This window comes from Siphateles boraxobius, unplaced genomic scaffold (assembly GCF_051911475.1).
Source record: "Siphateles boraxobius isolate OS27281-9 unplaced genomic scaffold, OSU_SipBor_1 204, whole genome shotgun sequence".
Classification (NCBI taxonomy): domain Eukaryota; kingdom Metazoa; phylum Chordata; class Actinopteri; order Cypriniformes; family Leuciscidae; genus Siphateles; species Siphateles boraxobius.
In genome coordinates this window covers 3876283-3897738 of record NW_027508816.1, presented here as the reverse complement: position 1 = coordinate 3897738, position 21456 = coordinate 3876283, and the positions used below count along the sequence as shown (strand labels likewise).

General features: G+C 42.2%; 1 protein-coding gene across 1 annotated transcript in view; it reads right to left on the bottom strand.

Annotated features, from left to right (window-relative positions):
• Positions 1-21456, bottom strand: part of pcsk2 (proprotein convertase subtilisin/kexin type 2) — a 110702-nt gene that overhangs the window by 41693 nt on the left and 47553 nt on the right. The window contains exons 7-9 of the mRNA XM_077237639.1: positions 20852-20940; positions 15306-15481; positions 2685-2900 (exon numbers count right to left, since the gene is read on the bottom strand). Of these exons, the coding sequence (XP_077093754.1) occupies positions 2685-2900; positions 15306-15481; positions 20852-20940 (481 nt within the window). The remainder of the gene's footprint in view (positions 1-2684; positions 2901-15305; positions 15482-20851; positions 20941-21456) is intronic.

The window sequence follows — 21456 nt, the reverse complement described above, 5'->3', positions numbered from 1 at the left end:
TGGGTTATTAGTGTTGAAGAAAGAAACAAGGCCACACCTGCGCAGCGCATAACTTAAGATTTTCCTTTTGCAGAATGTCAGGAAGGATTGCAGAAAACAGAACTAATTCTGTTCCAAATGTATAAATATTGTGTTGTGGACATGAGCAAAGTGGATTGAGTGTTTTTCATGGTAAAAGGACCCCGAGTGGTATTAAGTGAGCAAGAAATTATCCGGAGATAATGTTTCGGGTTGTTGATTACACAGGTCACACCAAAGGGGACGAGCGGCAAGACAAGCGGTCACTAACAAAATACTTAAGGTCTCCATTCACAGGTGAAAGCAGGCAAGAGATGGTTCACTCCAGTAGGGGTGCATCGTGATCTAAGGGGCAAATCTGGTAATGATCAGAAAATGGTTGGAGAGTGGGACACCGGGGTCGAAGCCTCTCACCTTAGACTACACCGACAGGCCTCAACAATCAAATATGAGGACAACGTGAGGGGTCAAAGGCTCGTGCTAGTAACAGCCTCCCTCACTGGCGAGGGAAGACTACGGCAACGACTCGCAAAGAGTCACCCTGGTGAAGACGGAATGTCCATGGGGCAAACGAGATGACCAACACACCTGGAGGAAGATGCACCAACTAATGGTTTGAGTTTAGCAAAATAATGTGTTTTTGTGATGATTTTGATGATTTTATTTGATTGAATCAAAATAGGGCTTAGATCAAATGATTTGATTGGTTAAGGATTCATTAGAAAATATTTCAGGTAAATTATAGGGATTATTATTGAAGAAACTTGATTAGGCTTTCCATTAAGGGTAAGAAAGGCCGATCATGGGAGAATATGTATGGTAATAAGCTAAAAGATGGTCCGTATTTGAAATATTAGAGTTAATTTTGAACAACTACATTGGTTAAAAGAATGGATAAAAAAATATAAAACCTTTTCTGGATAGATTTTATTAAATATGGTGTTAAATAGAGCTTACTAAGTAAAACCATTGGCTGAATCGAGTTAAAAGTTAAGAAAATATGGTTAGGAAAATGGAGGTGATATATGGAAATGGGCGTGGACTGATGGTAAATGGATAAGATTGGTTAATCTTTGGGGGGTTGGGGGTACTGTACTACCAATTTCAGCGATAGGATTATCAATATTGTTATGTTTACCATGCATTATAATGTGTTTCCAGCTCAGTACAGAGACTGGTTAAAGCTGGGAGTCTGTTCAATTGGATGAACAAAATATGATGATGCAAGTAGTGGGAGCTACTGTGACATGTGTTAAATTGTATGGTTTCCTTTTCTTTTTTTTTTCTTTCTATGAATGTTTTTGATATGAACAGAAGGTTAAAAGCTGTGGTTATCCGCTATGTGATGACGTACAAGGAGAGGGGTCGAAATGAGGGATTTTATTCTACTTTTATTTCTTCGTATTTCTTAGCCTGTTGAAATGCCATGTGGGTTTCAAGATGTGCAATGATAACCAGGGTGTTAAATTGATGTGTTTCCTACTTAAACTATACACTATTTCTTGTTTATACTGAGGTGACTGAGGGTCCGACCTAGGTCGGGAGTGCAATAACAGTGCTTATTCATTCAGCCCGGCCGCAGATAAAGTCTTTACTTGCTTGCTAATACTTAAGGGACTATCCCCACAAAAACAGCCTAAGCTTTTTACTTTTCCAAATGTTATTTCACAAATGTTTAAGAGAGTGGTCAGTTATGTGAAAACCAGAGATGAAGAGCATAAGTGTGATGAAACGACTTAAAATTTGTTCTATTATTTTTATTATTGTGATTGGGTAATCTGAATGATAAAAAGGGGGGAATTGTTGTGGAAATTTTAATAGTCATTGATCCCAAACAGGTATCATAAGAGAAAGAACCTATTCAATGTATAAAAGTATATGTGTGTACGTGCTTGTGCGTGACTTTTCAGGAACATATGGGACAGGACCTCTGACCTTAGGGATGGTCAGTTTTGGCCAGTTTAGTTTGTGTCTTTAAGTAGAAACTGAACAGCAGTAAGGACCTTATCTGAGTGGGTGAAAGGTACAGCGGGTGAGGAGGAACCTTGAAAACAGTATAAAGGCTGTCTCATGTCTTCCTGTTGTGTGTCACTCTTCTGCACAGGGTAACAACTGTGTATTAGACTGCTCCTATTCTTGCAAGAATAAATACTTCTATTTTATATAATTTGACTCTGAGTGTCTCTTACGCAGTGATGTTTGTTTAAGATGAATTTTTGCCACAACAGAGGCATTCCCAAAGCGTCATCGATGCAATTATGGTTACAGTATTAACCTGAGACGGTTTCCATGTTTTATGGGGACTTTCCATTGACATAATGAATTTGATGCTGTTCAAACTGTATATTCTCTCCCCTACCATACTACTTTCCACCTACCCATCATAGAAAACTAACATTTGCATCTTTTTGCATTTTTACATTTTCAAAAAACACTTTGTATGATTTATAAGCTATTTTTCTCACTAAAAAATGTCCCCACGAGGTCAAGGATTTTGAAAATTGCCATCTTTGTGGGGACATTTTGTCATCATAATGTAGGGTTTACCAGGACCACACACACACACACACACACACAGATACACACACACACTCTATCACCCACTAACAGACTAACAGAGACACACACACACACACACAAACACACACACACACACACAAACTCACCACGCCAGCTTCAGGGTTTCGTTTACGGCCATTGCTGAAGGTGGAGGCTAGGGTGGAGGAGCAGCTTTCATCATAGAGTGCAGTGCGTCCATCGTTGATGGCCGAGTTAATGGAGATGGTCCACATGCTGGAGGCGTATCCATCACAGTTACAGTCGTCATAGCTACCACCGTCTCCGGAGGCCCACACATAGATGCTGCCTTTCCCACCTCGGCCCTGTTGGACACACAAAGCGACACAATTAAGATCCGTACTCACACCTGCTACAGCTCAATGAGGAGCAGTCAACGCTCTTTGATATCTTTCTTTAAGGGCCTTTGAGATTTACATTTATCATACAAATTATACTCATATAACCAAAAGTAATTCAACAGAGACATTAGAGAGGCGTTTCAGGACCTTTTAAAGACTACAAGCTCTCCTCTGAGTGTTGATGATTCAAGCAGAGGCATTGTGTTTACACTTCTTGTCTGAACATATAATTTTGATGCTTTTAGCTTAACGCAAGAGCGTTCTTTTCCTTAGGGTTTGAGTTTTATAGTGGCAGGCATCTGACAGGAGGAAATTTGTACAGTGCAATTGTGATCTTAAAAGGTTGCTTGATTATTGTTATTTGAACAGTAGGTGGTTATTTTACCATGCTAACAGACTGATGACCGATTATGGTCCTTCGAGACCTCTGGGCACCAGCCTCTTTGGAGTAAACAAATAAGAAAATAAGATTGTGTCTTTACATTCTGCAATCACTACAGAAAATCTCTGAATTATGACTTTATTTTATGATAATTGAGACTTTTGAAAATGATTATTTAGCTTCTGATAAGCCCAACATTAAATTTGATAAATAAAGATGAATTGATGTGGTTTGCAGTATCTACTAATATGAGAAATAAAGTCTCAACAGTGTAATACAATAAAGACACAATTACACAGCACATTTAATACATTGCAAGGGTGAAAACAATTTAGAGATTTAATATACTTATTAGACGTTGATGAAGTCTAATTTGTTTTCACCCTTGCAATGTATTAGAAACGTGGTGTGTAGTTGTGTGGTGTTCAGAAGCCGTTGTTACAGCTGAGGAACTGCATAAGACCAATAACACATCAGATTTCTTCAAAAACCTCCCTGTAATGACATTTTTGCAAAATTATGTTTAGTTGCTTCTAGCAAGTTTTGTGACTCTTTGAAAGCGAAATGTTCAGTGGGTGGCGCTAGAAGTGAGTTCAGTTTCCCCAAAACAGATGAACATCTAAATGAATCTAACATGTTTTACTATGTTGGTTATTGTACATATTGCTGCAGTTTGGAAATAAAATAGCACCTACATTAAACCCTGCCCTAAACTCAACCGATAGTGTTAACAAAAGCAAACATGAGATTTAAAAAAGCATTTTCTGAAGCAACCATAACATTTTAGCTTGATTCTACAAGTCTTTAAGCTGTTTTGCTCTGACTCGTGTTTCACGGGACTCGTCCCCACTCGTGCTGTTCTGTACCAGGTGAACTACTGGGCAAGATTACTGTGACAGAATAGCCAAACCTAGGGCTGGTGATGTGATGCAAACATCAGAAAGTATTAGTTTACAAATCAAAGACTATGGTAAAAGTATTTTGAGTTAGGGCTGCCCTTGACTAAAGATTTTCTAGTCAAATAGTAGTCGTATAAATCTTAATAATGAACCTTATATTTAATACACATCCTAATCAGTGCCCATACACACGGATAAAACTTGCCACAGTGCACCTGCAAAGTAATGATTATGAAAAAACAGCAAGGAGACTCTCTAAACATTTTTATAATTTATTGGTAAGGTTTTCGGCTGAAGAGATCAAGTCGACGATGCTGACTCGTCATCTCCGCAGTAGTGGACTACCTATATGCACGTTTCATAAAGATTACATAATCTGAGAATATTTGTTCCCCTTCAGGGACTACCGCTGCGTGAAATCGCAGTGGGAACGCCCTCAGCGTGACGCGTCTGAAGCATGAATGAAATCAGTCAATGGAGAGAATGAGCGTACGGCGAGTGACGTCATCGACCAGGAAGCTATAAACATCCCCTGAGTACACAATACGCCAGCTTTTAGTTACTTCAGCAGCTCTGTGTGTGTCTGAATCTGTCGATTGTGTTTGTCTGTTTTGTCAGGAGTTTTCACTATATATATTTTATATTAAAAAACCAATATGAGCGAGCAGTATAAGAAGTGTGTTCCCCCCTGTACTCGGTACATCACGGGTGGGGATTCACACGAGCTAAGTTTGGCTTGTTTGGGAGTGCAGCAATGCCCAGTCGGCTCTCGAGGGAGTCGATTGTCAGCATTGCGAGCGTTTTCCCTTGAGAACTCTGCGCTCGCGGCGATCGCTCTTCGAGGAGAGTGATTTGCTGCGAGCTCCCCGAGGCTCGGGTCCCGCTTCTGTTGAGGCAGAGCGGCGGCGCTTGTCTTGGGGCTCGCAGATGGATCTCGCTGGCGACGTTGAGACGGGCTCCGCCCTATCTCAGCTATCTCCGACGAGATCTAGTGCCTCTCACCCGGCTCTGGAAGCACGCGCTGCGGCGGTTACTTCTGCCCGGGTGGAGGCACATGATGATGTTGAATTGAGATTTTCCAGTTCTGAGGAGCTGGATGTCGAAAGTTTATTATCAGAGAAAACTAGTTTATCACATTATACTGCAAATGAAGAAGGTTTGATGGATGTATTATCTCGGGCTGTTGAAAAGCAAAAAAAAAAAAAAAAAAAAAATAACAGTATCGAGTGGCCAGCTGATAGACAGGTTTCTAGAATTAAAAGCAATCTAGATGATAGATTTCTGTCTGCACGACCTCAACCTTCTAGCCGGTGCTTACCGTTCTTCCCAGATCTTCATGCTGAGGTTTCAAAGACCTGGGTTAGACCGGTTTCAAGCAGAATTTACACAAATCAGTCCAATGCTTATGGTAACATTGTTGGTGCTAAATCTGCTGGTTATGTGACGATACTGTAGGCGGAGGAGACGCTTGCGAGCTATCTCTCTCCTGCTTCATCGTCTTCACTTAAAGCACCGGCTCTTCCACCAAAAAAAATAAATAAATAAATATATATATATACCTCTGTGCTGGTGGGGAAGGCTTACTCGGTGGCTCGGCAGGCGGCTGCATGTTTGCATACGATGACTTTTATGCTGGCTTTTCAGGCCGACCTGCTCAAAGGAAATCTGAGGGGGGTCCCCGCCGAGAGAGACTTGCGTTCACCTCCCTTAAGGGTGCCCTGTCTCTCCCGGCGCCCTCAGGGGCCCGTCCTACTAACCCTGCCGAAACAGGGCGTAGAAGGGTCTGGCGAGTGCTTTCCCGAGGGACGCTCGCCGCCTCTAAGGAGGGTTCTAGTGTGTTCAGACCAGTCGTTCCCTGCCGGTGCGCCGTTACAGGGCACTGTGTCTGTCACGCAGAATGTTCAACCAGAGCAAAGTCTTTCGTCGAGTTCGTCTTCAAAAAGAGCACAGCAGAAGCGGAGTGTCACGTCTCGTGCCCCCCTGCAGAGAAACTGGAGGGATGAGGCGGGGTGCTCTCCGGCGCGGCCTTCTCGGGGCAGGACTGATCTGAGGACAGTCATTGTCGCCAGAAAGGCCGCGTCGAAAAAGTCCTGACGGGCTGAACGTCAGGACTCTGAGGGTGGTCCCCATCGGGAAAAACTTGAGTTCACCGCACAAAAACACGGTGCCCTGTCTTTCTCGATGCCCTCAGGGGTCTGTTCTACTAACCCTGCCTATACAGGGCGTAGAGAGACTCGGCGAGCGATTTCCCGAGGGACGCTCGCCCCCTCCAAGGAGGGTTGTGGAGTGCTCAGACCAGCTGTTTCCTGCCAGTATGTTACAGGGCGCTGTGTCTGTCACTCGGGATGTTCATCCGGAGGCCAGCCTCGAGAGGCTGGTTCCCTTAGTAGAGTTCCTGGCGGAATGGGTCCCCCACCCAGCAGGGAGTTAGGATACTACTTCATCGAAAAAAAAAATCCTGACGTGCTGAACGTCAGGGTCCTGAGGGGGGTCCCTATCGTGAAAGACCTGAGTTCACTGCACAAGAACACGGTGCCCTGTCTTTTCCGATGCCCTCAGTGGTCTGCTCTATAAACCCTGCCTTCACAGGGCGTAGAGAGACTCGGCGAGCGATTTCCCGAGGGACGCTCGCCCCCTCCGAGGAGGGTTGTGGAGTGCCCAGACCACTGGTTTGTCATGATAGATCTAAAGGACGTTTACTTCCATGTATCTATCCTCCCTCAACACAGGAAGTTCCTGAGGTTCGCTTTCGGGGGCGAAGCGTACCAATATCGGGTTCTTCCGTTCGGCCTAGCACTGTCACCCCGAACATTCACGAAGTGTACGGATGCTGCTATAGCCCCGCTGAGGTTACAGGGCATCCGCTTTCTGTACTATATAGACGATTGCTTGATTCTAGCTCAATCGGAACAACAGGCGGTTCGGCACCGAGATGTCGTTCTTGCTCATATCAAGTGACTGGGGCTGAGGCTCAACGCCAAAAAGAGTGTTCTTTCTCCATTACAGAGAACCACTTTTCTAGGTGTAGTGTGGGATTCAACGACGATGCAGGCACGATTGTCACCTGCTCGTATTGCTTTGATTCTCGCTGCAGTAGATCAGGTCAAGCTAGGCCAGTCATCCACTGTAAAACAGTTCCAGAGACTGCTAGGTCTCATGGCAGCTGCGTCCAACGTGATACTTCTTGGCCTCTTGCACATGAGACTGTTACAGTGGTGGCTCAGGACCAAGGGATTCTCCCCGAGGGGAAATCCGCTTCGCATGATCGTGAGTTTGCGACGGTGTCATCACGCCCTGATCATGTGGAAAGATCCTTGGTTTCTGTCCCAAGGCCCTGTGTTAGGAGCTCCTTGTCGTCGCGTTATGCTAATGACAGATGCCTCTCTCACGGGTGGGCTCAGGGTCTGTGGGAGGACCATCATCGTCTGTGGCACTTAAACTGCCTAGAGATGTTGGCGGTGTTTCAGGCTCTGAAACACTTCCTCCCAGACCTAAGGGGCCACCATGTTCTTGTCCAGACAGACAACACATCGGTGGTTTCTTATATCAACCATCAGGGGGGTTTGCGTTCTCGCCCGCTTTACAAACTGGCACGTCAGATCCTTCTATGGTCCCAGGGGAAAATTCTTTCTCTGAGAGCTTTTATCTCCCGGGGTATTTAAATCAGGGGGCAGACATCCTGTTAAGACAGGGGCCGAGGCCCGGGGAATGGAGTCTTCACCCCGAGGTGGTGGAACTCCTATGGAAACATTTCGGTCTTGCCGAGGTAGACCTATTTGCTTCTCGAGAAACATCACACTGCCCGCTGTGGTTCTCTCTCAGCCATCCAGCCCCGCTGGGGTTGGATGCGATGGTACATCCCTGGCCGAGGTCACGCTTGTACGCTTTTCCCCCGATCGCTCTGCTCCCAGGAGTTCTGGAGAGGGTTCGCCGGGACGGGCTCAGTCTCCTGCTAATAGCCCCGTTCTGGTCGGCCCGGGTATGGTTTGCGGACCTAGTGTCTCTCCTCGACGGCTCTCCCCTAGAGATACCGATCAGGAGAGATCTGCTCTCTCAGGCGAGTGGGTCGATCCTTCACCCCCGTCTAGAGCTATGGAGGCTGTGGGCTTGGCCTCTGAGGGGGCCCAGCTCATAGATTCTGGTCTCTCGGCTGAGGTCGTTGAGACCATCCTCCGATCCAGAGCTCCCTCCACGAGGAAGTTATATGCCGCGAGGTGGAAACTTTTCACCTCTTGGTGTGGAGAGCGCCAGCAGGACCCAGTTAACTGCCCGGTTGGTACAGTCCTGGATTTCCTGCAGGACCGTCTCTCCACAGGGTTATCCCACTCCACACTGAAGGTGTATGTGGCGGCCTTAGCTGCTTACCACACCCCTTCAAGTGGAGGTTCCCTCGGGAAACACCCGCTTATGTCTCGCTTCCTTCGTGTCACCTTGAGGCTGAGGCCTGCAGTTCGCACAAGGGTACCAGCTTGGGATCTGGCCGTCATCTTAGAAGGTCTCTCCCTTGCTCCTTTCGAGCCCATCAAGGAAGTTTCGGAAAAGTTTCTTACTCTAAAGACTATCCTTCTTCTCGCTATCTCATCTCTAAAAAGAATTGGAGATATTCAAGCACTTTCGGTGGCTCCCTCGTGCCTGGAATTTGCTCCTGGTTGGTTAAGGCCTTTCTCTTTCCGAGACCAGGTTATGTTCATAAGGTTCCAACTGTTTCAGTTAGACCTATAGTTCTGCAGGTTTTCTGTTCTCCGCCTTTTCTGACGTCAGACCAGGAGAAAATTAATTTGCTGTGCCCAGTTTGGGTTTTGATGCTTACGTCCACAGAGCTGCCCTGTGGAGGAGATCGGAACAAATGTTCGTCTGTTTGGGTCACCTAAGAAAGGGTGTCCTGCATCTAGAAAAAGGATGAGCAAGTGGGTGGTCGAGGCCATCCCACTTGCTTATGGTTCGGCCCATCAGCCTTCACCTTTGGCTGTAAGGGCTCATTCCACCCGGAGTATGGCTGCTTCTACAGCTCTTCTTTCAGGAGCTTCTCTTCAGGACGTTTGTGATGCGGCAGGCTGGTCCTCACCACACACTTTCGTTAAATTTTATTCCCTCGATCTTAGCTCCACTCCCGGGGCTCAGGTTCTCTCGTCGGTTTGTGTCTCCTAATGACACACGACGGGGATTTGGTCGTATGGGGATGTGGGTATTGCGTTCCCACTGCGATTTCACGCAGCGGTAGTCCCTGAAGGGGAACGTCCCGGGTTACGTATGTAACCCTAGTTCCCCGAAGGGACGGACGCTGCGTGTCCTGCCATACTCTCGGCATCCCCTTGGGTCGCTGCTTCAGTAACTTTTAAGCTGGCGTATTGTGTACTCAGGGGATGTTTATAGCTTCCTGGTCGATGACGTCACTCGCCGTACGCTCATTCTCTCCATTGACTGATTTCATTCATGCTTCAGACGCGTCACGCTGAGGGCGTTCCCACTGCGATTTCACGCAGCGTCCGTCCCTTCGGGGAACTAGGGTTACATACGTAACCCGGGACGTTTTCCACTTGAATTAGTTAATAATCGCTTGACATTACAAGGTTTCTATAGATATATTTCTCATGTCTCTGTCAGGCAAGTATTCACTGAGTTTTTCTGGAGGGTGGGGGGGGGGGGGGGGGTTGACATGCTCAAGTTCACAGAGACTGAGACGGCAGAAAATCCTCTTTGTTTTCTTTATTTCACAAAGGCACAAAGTTTTCTTGTTAGTGTGGTTTTACACAAATAAAAGTAGACCCTTTCAGTTTCGAATGAGGTATTACTCTAGAGTAATGAGGTATTACTCAGGCCAAAAATGATGGAGTATTTTAAGTTGACTCTGCTGTTGTCAGGAAAAAACGGCAAGTGATCACGCCGGCGCCTCCATGTCATGCAGAGAGTGTGCTATACTTTAACATTTATTTTGGTTAACATGAGAGTGAGCAGCCATGTAAAGTTGATACTTGCATGTTTCAAAGGGTAAGCCATATTTGAGGTCGATGGAAAGGTGAACGTTTGGTGAACGTTTGGATTTCCTGCCAGACATACTGTAATTCCCACAAGGACTCGCTGTTAATGATAGTGACTTCACCCTCTTCTAGTCAACTACCGATTAGTCAAAAATTAGGGGGCAGCCCTAGTCATAACATCGTATTGTGCAAGTAAGCATGCAAAAATAAATATTTATGAGATAACAATCTGCTCCAGATATCATAATTCGTGTGAAAAGGAATAAAGGTTGTTGGTGTTTTACTGCCACTAGTGTTTATTTCAGCTGTAAACTGCAGTCAACTGTATGTATAGGTTGTACATTCTGCCAACATTCAAAGGCACCTATTCGAGAACAATGCGTCTATCACAGGGTGTCAGACGTCTCATACCCCTTTTCCACCAAAGCGTTTTGAGAGCCGGTTCGGAGCCGGTGCCTGCGCGCGAACCAGTTCTTTGTTTTTCGACAGCCAAAGAACCGGTTCTCGGCCAGGAAAACTGGTTCCAAAGCGGCACCAACTCTTTGCTGGACTAGAACCAGAGAACCGTTCTTTTACCACGTCATGCTTACGTCGGGGGCTGGGGGCGGGTTTAGATGTGTCCTAAACATCTTTTCTGACCGCAAAGCCAGGAGAAACATTTGCAGAAACACGATGTAGTCCGCCATTGTAATTGTTATGCTTGAAGTTGGCGCAAGCGTTTCTAGCTTTTTTTTAATTTTTTTTATTGAAAACATTATGTAAGCAAAGAAGAAAACAGTCACAAAATAGAACAAATAAACGGAGAGAAAAAAAAGACAAGACAGCGCTCTAGAAGTGGAAAAACAAACAGGTTCTGAGGAGGTTCGCAAGTTGAACCAACTCCGAACCAACTTTGAACCAGCACCAGTTCCGAACCCGTTCTTTTTTGGTGGAAAAGGGGTATAAGTGCACTGGCCCCACTGGTCTGGACCACGATCCAGCCTTTTTACACATCCCTTGACTGATACTATTAATACTCTGGTACTCTTTTTAGTGAACAGAATTTCTCCATCTCTTTGTTTCTTTCTTGTTTTTCTTCCTCTCACACTCTTTATGAATGAAGACTCATCAGCTGAACCCTGGAACGATTAGCTAAAACAAGCGATTGTGGTTTAAGCACTGCTGGTTTTGTAACAGGCTCTGTTTAGTGTGGGAGGAAGAAAATTCCTTCCGGACAAATGAAGGAACATTTGGTCAAAGAGGGTCTGTGCAGATTCAGTGTAATGTCATTGACTTCAAAATGGACTATTGTTATATTGTTCAAAGTCCCTATGATGTTCTGATGCTCTAGATGTGACTCTGGGTCCTTCCTTCAATGCCAAAAAAATATACATTTTTGTGGGAACTAATCCTTTAAATTTAGTTGCATTCTATGTGTAATATTGGTTATGGAAATCATTTGGACTTTCATTCCAGAAAGTTTAAAAGAAGAACAAGAAGACTGTCCATCATCCATGCAGACATGGATTCTCAGTTTTCTCTGTATTTTGAGCATAAACGTGTCGTGACACAGAGGATGAAAGACTGGATATAGCACTGCAAGAATATTGTAGAAACAGTTTTCGCTCTGACATTGCTAGTAAATTTCACAATTAATTACGTAGAAATGGCAAGTAAAACATTGAATTAAACAGAGTTTTGAGGAAGAAAGACTGAAAGAGAATTTTCTTGAAAACATATTCAAATATTCCTTGTTTATTGAAATACCCCATTGTACTTGCTGTATCGTAACCACAATTTTTGACCGACAATCCAAAAGGATTTTGTGGTGATCAACATTATGCTAAACATGCTGTTACTGATATTAAACCAGAGCATTTCTTTAAGCTACGACACCAGCATCAAAATCACAATGCTGAACTGTCTCTGGCATTTCATTAGCACTCTCTGTGCCATCCTACATATAAATAAATGAAGTGTTTGCTATCTGACCCTTAAAATGATTAAACAGCATTTAATATTACTCCCAGGCTCAACCTCTATCCTCTCTAACTGCATTGAGGACGCCTGAGGGACAGGCCGAGTCTTCACCCATCACTGCTATTCTTGTCCAATCTGATTTCAATTGCAAAGGGCTGTTGAAAACACAGGGAGATTACTCTGTGCGATGGCTCGTCTTGACAGATGGGTCAGCCTCATAAATCTTGCTCAGCAGAGGAACGCTCAGCTACATTTATACCCATTAGCCGAGGCAATTTGTGAAGGCTCTAGTCACGGACACAGGACACACAACTAAATGACATGTATAGTGTGAAGCAATGAGACTCTGCAAGGTTGACAACTGACATACTGTGGGCCCTATTTTAAGCATCTAAGCTCATGTTCTAAAGAGCACGGCGCAAATGCACTTAGGCTGGTCCAAATCCACTTTTGCTAGTTTGACAATGCGGAAAATGGTCGGCGCTCCCGGTGCATGATCTAAAAGGGTTGTCTCTATTCTCTTAATGAGTAATGGGTGTGTTTTGTCTCTATTATCTTAATGAGTAATGGGTGTGTTTTGGGCATAACGTGCAATAAACCAATCAGAGTCTCATCTCCCATTCCCTTTCAAAGCCGCTCGCGCCATGGCGGATTCGCTATTTACACAGCAGAATTTGCAAGTCTAAAACTAATAAGCAGAGTGTAAGCGCGTTGTGGACCTGCCTATAAGCGCACATTACTAACATGCTCTTTAAATAACAACAAAAAAATACTGCACCATTGAATCTAGACCAAGGTTTCAGTTGGTCAATGGCTCAGTATATTTCAGTTCCTCAAAATAGCAACGCTCCAACAATGCTCCTGAACACACACCTGGTTTTCAGACCAGCAGCCCATGGGCGCTCAAATGCATTTGCTATTTAAACAATGTGGTGTTGGAGATGAAAATGAAAACTGCGTCGGGCTGAAACTAGCAAAACACACTTGCGTCGCGCCTGATAGGGCCTTGTATGTTAGTGAACAGCTGGAGGGGATTGTAATTTTAATGGTAAAGACTGAAAAATCTAATTGGTTAATGCTAAGTAAATGTAACGTTTTTGGAAGTGACAAACAACAAGTCACCATATAATCGTACAAGTCACTGTATAATTTACAGTGAAAAAACGTAAATTGGCATTCCAAAAACTCTCGGAAAGTAATTTCACGTTAGATGGGTCTTCATTGAAATATCTCAGTTTCTTCTCAGTTTTTTATCATCAGTTATGTTACATCTTATGTTGTTAGATGAATGTTTATTGTATTATTTTAGTGTTGTGTGTGTTACCGTGATGGTGTTTTGTGTTTTGGTGTATAACACTGTGTGCATCTTCTATATATCAGTATTTCCCTCAGCTTGGGGAAAAGCCACATACTTTATTGTAAATTCAAGATAAATCTGTCAAACTTAAAATGTTGCTACCGTATTTTTTTGCAGTTAAGTTGTGGTAATCACAGCTGCCATTTTTACTTTGATAACATTTGCATATTGAATTTTCGTTTAATTGATTTCAAGTATATTGGGGATATAGGAATATTTCCATCTGGAAATCCAAATTCTAGTTCTATTGGTTAATCTGGTTTTATATTGAAGCTGAATCTGTAAATACACTGATATTTTCAGAACTGTGTAATAATTTGCCATTTGTTTCTCACTTTGATAACATTTCCATAATATTTGCATATTAAATAGTGATTTCCTTCTGGAAATGCACATTTTTAGTTCGATTAGTTCGGGGGTAGGAAAGTTCGGTCCTAGAGAGCCGCTGTCCTGCAGAATTTAGTTCCAACCCTAATCAAACACACCTGAACAAGCTAATCAATGTCTTCAGGATTAATAAGACTAAAGACAGGTTCGTTTTTTTTTTAGTGTTGGAGCCAAACTCTGCAGGACTAGTATCTCTTATCCACCAATGCTAACCAGGTGCTGGTTCTGGGCTGGTGCTTATGCCAGTTCGGTGCTGGTTCTATTCGCCAATTATCTAAGAACCAGCTCGATTTTCCACAGAGTGCAGAGCCAGAGTAGGGCTACCTCCGTTGTCCTAGCAACACGTCATGACAACCATAACAGCAATGGAAACTACATATCAAGTTATGAAATTAATGTAGTGTGTTTAACATAGGGTGACCAGACGTCCCAGTTTGACCGGGACACACCCGATTTTGAGTTGCGTGTCCAGAGTCCAGAGAAAAAACTGTCGTGTCAGGACGCTAAAATGTCCCGGTTTACACCAACCACTATGAAATTGTCCCGATTGTCAGCAATTACATAGCCGACGTGGTCTAATTGTAGCCCGATCACTAATTAAACCCATGTAGAAATACTAATAAAGCGTCCACGTCCAGTTCATTTCCTCCACAGACCACGGTTGTTTTTGTTTTCCGTCCATGCCCAAAGCTAACGTAAACAGCTGACCGGTGTTTTAAAAATGGCGTCCCAAAGTTTTTGTTTTCGAACGTTACGTATAACCCAGCACCTGACGTAACCGGTTTTCTTGGCCCAGAGCCAGGTTTATTTGTGTGGAAAAGCAAAGAACCGATTTGAAACTAGGCTCTGGTTTCGAACCAGCACCAGCACTGCCCTGGTGGAAAAGGGGTATAGGACTGAACTTGCCTACCTCTGGAATAGTTAATCTGGTTTTATATTGAAGCAGAATCTCTAAATGCACTGAATTTTCAGAACTGTGCAATAATTGGTGTTGCAGCTGATCTAAACTGGCAGAGCGACCAGGAGGACTCTGAACTCCAGGTTTTTATCTGATTGGACCAGATGTTACAATTCTGTGCCTGTCTAGTTTTTCTTCACTCCTTTCTCTCCACAGGAGATTCATGAGGGAATTCTGCTTGTTATGCTGCAAGAAATCTCGGTTACGCTTTATTTTAAGGTGTCATTGTTACAATGTAATTATAAATTTAATTACTGAGTAATATTAATTACCAACATGTACTTACTATAGGGTTAGGGTAGGATTAGGGTTTGGTTGAGGGTTAGTTGCATGTAATTATGCATAATTTACTGTTGGTAAGTACATGTAACATATGTAACAAGGACACTGTAAAATAAAGTGTTACTGAAAACTCTTGCTTTTAAACAGGCCTGCGTTTGCTCCGGTACCTTATTGACTCCGTCTGCCATGGCCTGCAGGGTGAGCTCGCGAGGGCCGTCCACGGTTTTGCCATCATCGGTGGGACCCCAGCTGGCACTGTAGATGTCAATGACCTGTGGCATGTGGCTGATGGAAGACGCCTCAATGATGTCCGTCATGAAGGGCTGGTCCAGCATACGAATGCCTGCAAAAAATGGCAAGACTGAGAACATGGGAAACTCTGATGCTTTTTTGGAAACAGCCACTAGGTGGCACTTCGGTAGCGCGGCCGCCATTTTGGGGTGAAAATTCCAACTGGAGTCACTGGACAACAGCACAGATAACAGTTAATCCAATCATTAAATACACATTTGAGGTAGTTTTTTCTTGGTTTATTGAGTATTTCCATTTAATGCAACTTTACACATTTATTACTTACCAACTCCACTAGGCCTGAAATATATTTTGTACTTTTTACCCATACAAAAATGTAATGTAATATATGTTATATTTTAAATAGCATGACATATATATATATATATACATATATTTGACTTATCTGAGCAGACAATATAGCCTATGCCTGCAACACATATGAACATTTATGTGTCCAAACATGTGAAGAAAATAGTTGAGTTTATCTACTGTATATATGATACCATATATCTGCATATATTACAGAGTAGGCTATAGTATTTCTCGCATATATGGACAACATTAAGTATAAATATGTGACATACATATTTGTTTCCCACATATTTAATAATATGTAATACATGCATGTGATACTGATGCATTGAAAAAAGTACATATATGCATACATATGCGTCTTAGGCTACATATATTTAACATTTATGTTCATATACGGGAAAATATATGGCACTTACATGAAAACGGCCATTTTTGATATATTGTTTCATATATGTCTATGTTTTTTATATGAATTTTGCATATATTCTCATATAGGCAGCAGACATACATGGGCACTGACATTAGGCTATATATGTAATTTACTTATATTGACATTACATTTCTGTATGGGTAATCCCCTGGATCATGCTACAAACATGATGATCTTATAGAACATGATAGACAGTGGCTGTGTTTTTTTGTTTACATAGTCTTGCTTTAACGGTTATTAATATAAGATAGTATACTGCAAAAAAACAAACAAACAAAAAACAGTTGACTGTAAAGCTATTCTATTGCTGTTATATTTAAATATTGGCTTTTTTCAAAGAATCGGCTTTTAGAGCGGCTCGTTCGCGAACGACACATCAACACTAGTGGACTGCCGAGGCGCTTTCACCCCAAAATGGCGGAAGCGTAACGCTGCTGCTGGCGCTGGTGTTGCAATGGAACGTTCTATTGAGTTTCGCCTCTTGTTCTTCTATACTCTTTGATGCCGCTCTATTCATCATGATCTGCAGTGATAACGGGAGGAGTGAGAGGGAGTGAGATTCACTGGTGACATATGGAAGAAGAAGCAGAAGATAATAGCTTTGGTACTGCATCAAGCACTCACAAGTTTTAACCTTAACTTTGCTTCTCTCTCTCTCTCTCTCTCTCTCTCTCTCTCTCTCTCTCTTCTGACAAACTTGCAGAAAAGAATAAAATAAACGTCCCTGCTGGTCTAGCTGGTGAAATAGCATGCAATGCTATACTCACAACAAAGTTATTTTCATTCTTTACATAGAGTTAATAAGAAGTTTGAAAGCTGTTTGCGAACATCCCGAAACATTCACGCTTCTGAGAGCGATGTTGAGATGAATATGTAAACGTGCTGCTCTTTCCTCTCAATAACAGAATAAACACACAATAACAATAAGAAAACAGCAGTTCAGAAAGCATCTGATCATAGTGTTGTGGAGATGTTTGCTCCAGCTCTGAGATTCAGATCTACAGTCACGTCACGTTTATTCATACAGCACTTTATACAATAGATAGATTTACAGCAGCAGCTTTACAGTATTTTTGCAACAATATCTGTCTTTTCATATATATCTGCACAGGTTTAAGCCTGAAGCTCTGTATGAATACACTCTAAAAATACCACTGCTGTGAATCATAAGACATCAAACATGTGCGAGCTGAAGTGGTGAGACTAGAGCCACTCAATGTGTGTGTCCTTTTCTAAGGGACAAAAGCTACACAAGATATTCACTGGCAATTAGTTACTCTCCTTTACTTTTGTGGCCTTTTGGAAGAAAAAAAATCAATGTGCTGCAGTGCGTAAATTATGTTTTTATTGTAAATTATGTTTTTATTTTAAATTGTGTTTTTATTGATGCTGATGTTTGTGCTGGATGCTGGATATTGTGAAAGAGGGGAAGGGTAGAAATGATCAATATGATAAAGATGATTTCCCGAAACAAAGGCAATATTCATCATAGTCATTCAAAGTCATTCATTATATTTATCGACTACACAGAACAAACCTGATAAGGAAAAAATGCACGGAAATGATTTTAATTAAAACATTGTGATGAAATTTGATAGTATCCAAACCCATTAATATGAATATTGTTTCTGAATTTAATAGGCTTCTTGATTGTAATTTGAAACATACATTTTCTGTAAAGCTGTTTTGAAACTTTTTTTTACTAATTATGAAAAGCTCTATACAAATAAATGTGAATTGAATTGAATTACATATTGAATTTGTGTATTTGTATACACCATGTGCTATGGAATGAATGTTCTTGGTACATTAGTAGGGGTTTGACGAGACACTTAGCTCACGAGACGAGATTGGGTTCACGAAAGCAAGACGAGACGACAAAAATGACTAAATTTATGACTGGAAAAATATTCTGCAGGTCCATTTTGTTTCAACAATCATCTTGTAATTAATGTAATTTCCATTCTACTTTATGGGTATGAATTATCATGTGCATTGAAAAGACAACAATATACAAGCACTGTAAAAGGTTTTGCCACAAAGTCACTGACCGACTTCTCTCCTGTATGATTTGTGTCTCTTCAGATCTTACTGTAGATGAATTATGAGCTTCCAGAATTTCTTATTGAGGCTGCGTGTGACGTCCTTATTGAACTCCTTTCCACAAACTGAACAAGTTTTTTATTAGTGTTATTAAGTGTAAACTATAAGTGCAACCATAATCAAAGTACTCTCTCAATATTTAAAGTGCAAACAGAGACCAGAGTTAAGAGGTAGTTACAACTACACAGCCTAGCCTACGATAGGCTTGATATTGGGAGACGGGCATCAGGGAGCTCGCGTTTTACTTTCACTTTCGATTTCGCAATCGCACGTAACCTATGTATAGAGGGAGCAGCGGTGCTGAGTGCTCATTCTTCAAGATAAGACATTTATCAGACGCTTGGGCTCTGTTGCGCAACGTATTCCCCGCCATGGTCTTGTCAGTCGCTTTACTCTCGTCATGTGATCAGTGAACTGTGATTCTGCAGCTCGTGCTGGATGAGCAGAGCAGACCTTCAACATAGTCTCTCACAGTCATGGTTCCTGTGTCATGTGATTTCCTTGCCCTCATTTCATCATGTCTTGTGCTTCCCTTTTCTTATGTGTCACGTTTTGATTGTTTCATTGGTGTTTCTTGTTTGGTCATTAGTCTTGTGTGTATAAAGAGCTCTTGTCTAGTATTGTCTGTGTAACCTCTATTGGTGAGTTGTTTTCATGTTTATGTTTTTGACCAGTCTTTGTTTTGTTCACTTTGGATTATTGTAAATAAACTAGAGCTTAGATTCTCTGCCCGAGCCCGAGCCCGAGCCCGAGCCCGAGCCCGAGCCCGAGCCCGAGCCCGAGCCCGAGCCCGACCCGCGGGCCTGGCCGGGCCGATATTTCCCGCCACAATGCTCGGGTCGGGTCGGGTCGGGCCCATGATCAAGCACGTCACGTGTCACGCGCAGCGTCTCCTCCACTCGCACGCTGTGCTGTAACGTTAGGCCTATTGTGTAGCTTAAGTGCAGAAGTAAAGAAAAAAATTAAAACAGGAGAATTAACTTTGAGCAAGTATGAAGGAAAGTCGGAGGTATGGAAATATTTTAAACTCGTGGGCAGTGACATGTTTTGGCTTTGTTGAGTGCAAGTGCGGCGCGCTGCTAGAGAGTCTGTACATGTTGTAGCCATTAAATAAGCGCATTTAGTTTCATATTTATTAAAATCTTATAATGTTATTTTTTTCCATCTATGTTGATTACGAAAGTGAACAGAGTAGATAGGAGGATGCGCAATATCAGGAGACATGGTTCAGGCATGATTTTGAACACTTCATTATGTTTTGTTTTGTAGAAAGCCTTTCTTTAAAGTGAATTTCATTTTGTATAAATTGTATCTTAATTTTAATACATTTTTCATCAACCAATTGCCTGGATTTAATAAATAAGCAGCAAATATAGCAGACAATAATCATGATATGGAGGCGCCGGCGAGCCGCGGTCACCACAGCACGTGAACTAAAGCCATCTCATCATAAATTAAATCAATTCTGCACGCTTGTCACCGAATTTACAAATTCACATCTTGCTTGTTGCACGCACACATATGTCGAAATAACATTATTAATAATAATGACTCTTTAAGAAAATTTGATTGAATGCTGAGTGTTGTGCTTGTTCAATTTAATAAAATTAAAACTTTCATTGTGATAATTAAAATAATTGAATATTAAAAATTAAGTGGCCAATTTTTGCACATTTATTAATAGTATTTATACAATATATATATATATATATATATATATATATATATATATATATATATATATATAAAATGGCTCAGCTCCCCCCTGTCAATGGTCTAGCACCCATTCAGCACCTGCGTTAAAAAATGATCTGGCGTCGCCTCTGGTTAAAACGGCCCACGTATTAAAAATGATCGGGTTTAAATCGGGCTCATAATTACAGTTAATGTGTCGGGCCGGGCCGGGCTCGGACGCAACGTGCACGGGCTCGGGTCGGGCTTGATTTTTTGGGCCCGATCTAAGCTCTAAAATAAACTGCACATGGGTTCAGCTGCAACTCGCCTCAGTGGACTTTTGTGACAATGTATCACATAGAGCACGGATACAATATTCAACGCAGATAGTGCACACCAAAAGCCTATTGTCTGACTTGACAGCTCTGGTTCTTCCCTACACTCAACTACTCTCAACTACTTCCAAGGCAATTTGCTTGACATCTCAAATGAGACGTTGTTAGGAACGATAACACTTTATTTCGATTGCCCCCTTTAGTCATTCTACCAACCATAAGTAATTTCGCAACTACGTCAACTAGCAGTCATTAAAGTATTATTAGTCTGTCTGATTAATATCTGCTAACACTTTATTTTGATGCTCCCCAACAGACATTTTACTGACTATAAGAAACTTTGCAAGTACGTCAGACTATTCTACTAAACCCAACCTAACAGTCTTCTAATACTCTAATGAGAGTTAGCTGACATGTAGTTGCATATTAATAAGAGTTAGTTGACATGAAGCTGCAAAGTTACTTCTAGTTAGTCGAATGTCTAAAGTGGAACTGACTAAAGTAACCAGAACTTTGAATGTATTATGAGGTCATCACTGTAAAAAGCCTATCAGAAACGTACCTGCTACCTTGGAGTTGTAGGCCACGCCCACCCCACAGATGTTGTTGTTTGAAACTGCAGACACCTCACCAGCACACCTGGTTCCATGACTGAAAAACACAACATTCAGAGCTGTCTAGAGTCTAGAGATGTTTTACAATGATTTATGTAATATAACAATGAATACAACAATTATTAAGTTATTTGCTAAAAAATCTCTCGAGTCAAGATTTCCGACAAATAATCATAATTTAATTCTGTTCATCACCCAAATAAACTGTATATTAAGGTAAATTAAAGACATTATTGGCAGGATCTGTGGCTGTAGTCAGCGCACAGCGATGGAGAATTAAACAAAAACAATTTATTAGCAATAATACTCAGAACACGCAGGAGATTGTAAAAGTAAACACAAGCACATAAGCACTGAACACTGAACAATACACAAAGAACTGAGGGCTTAAATAAACTCAGGGATAATTAACAGAACAAGGAACAGATGCAGCTTAATCAGAAACCACAGAGACTAACTAACAAGAACTAGAAACCAAAACACAATGAAACTTAATATAAACCTGACTAGGCTATGCTCCATCGCAACATATACTGCTGTGTATTCAGCATTA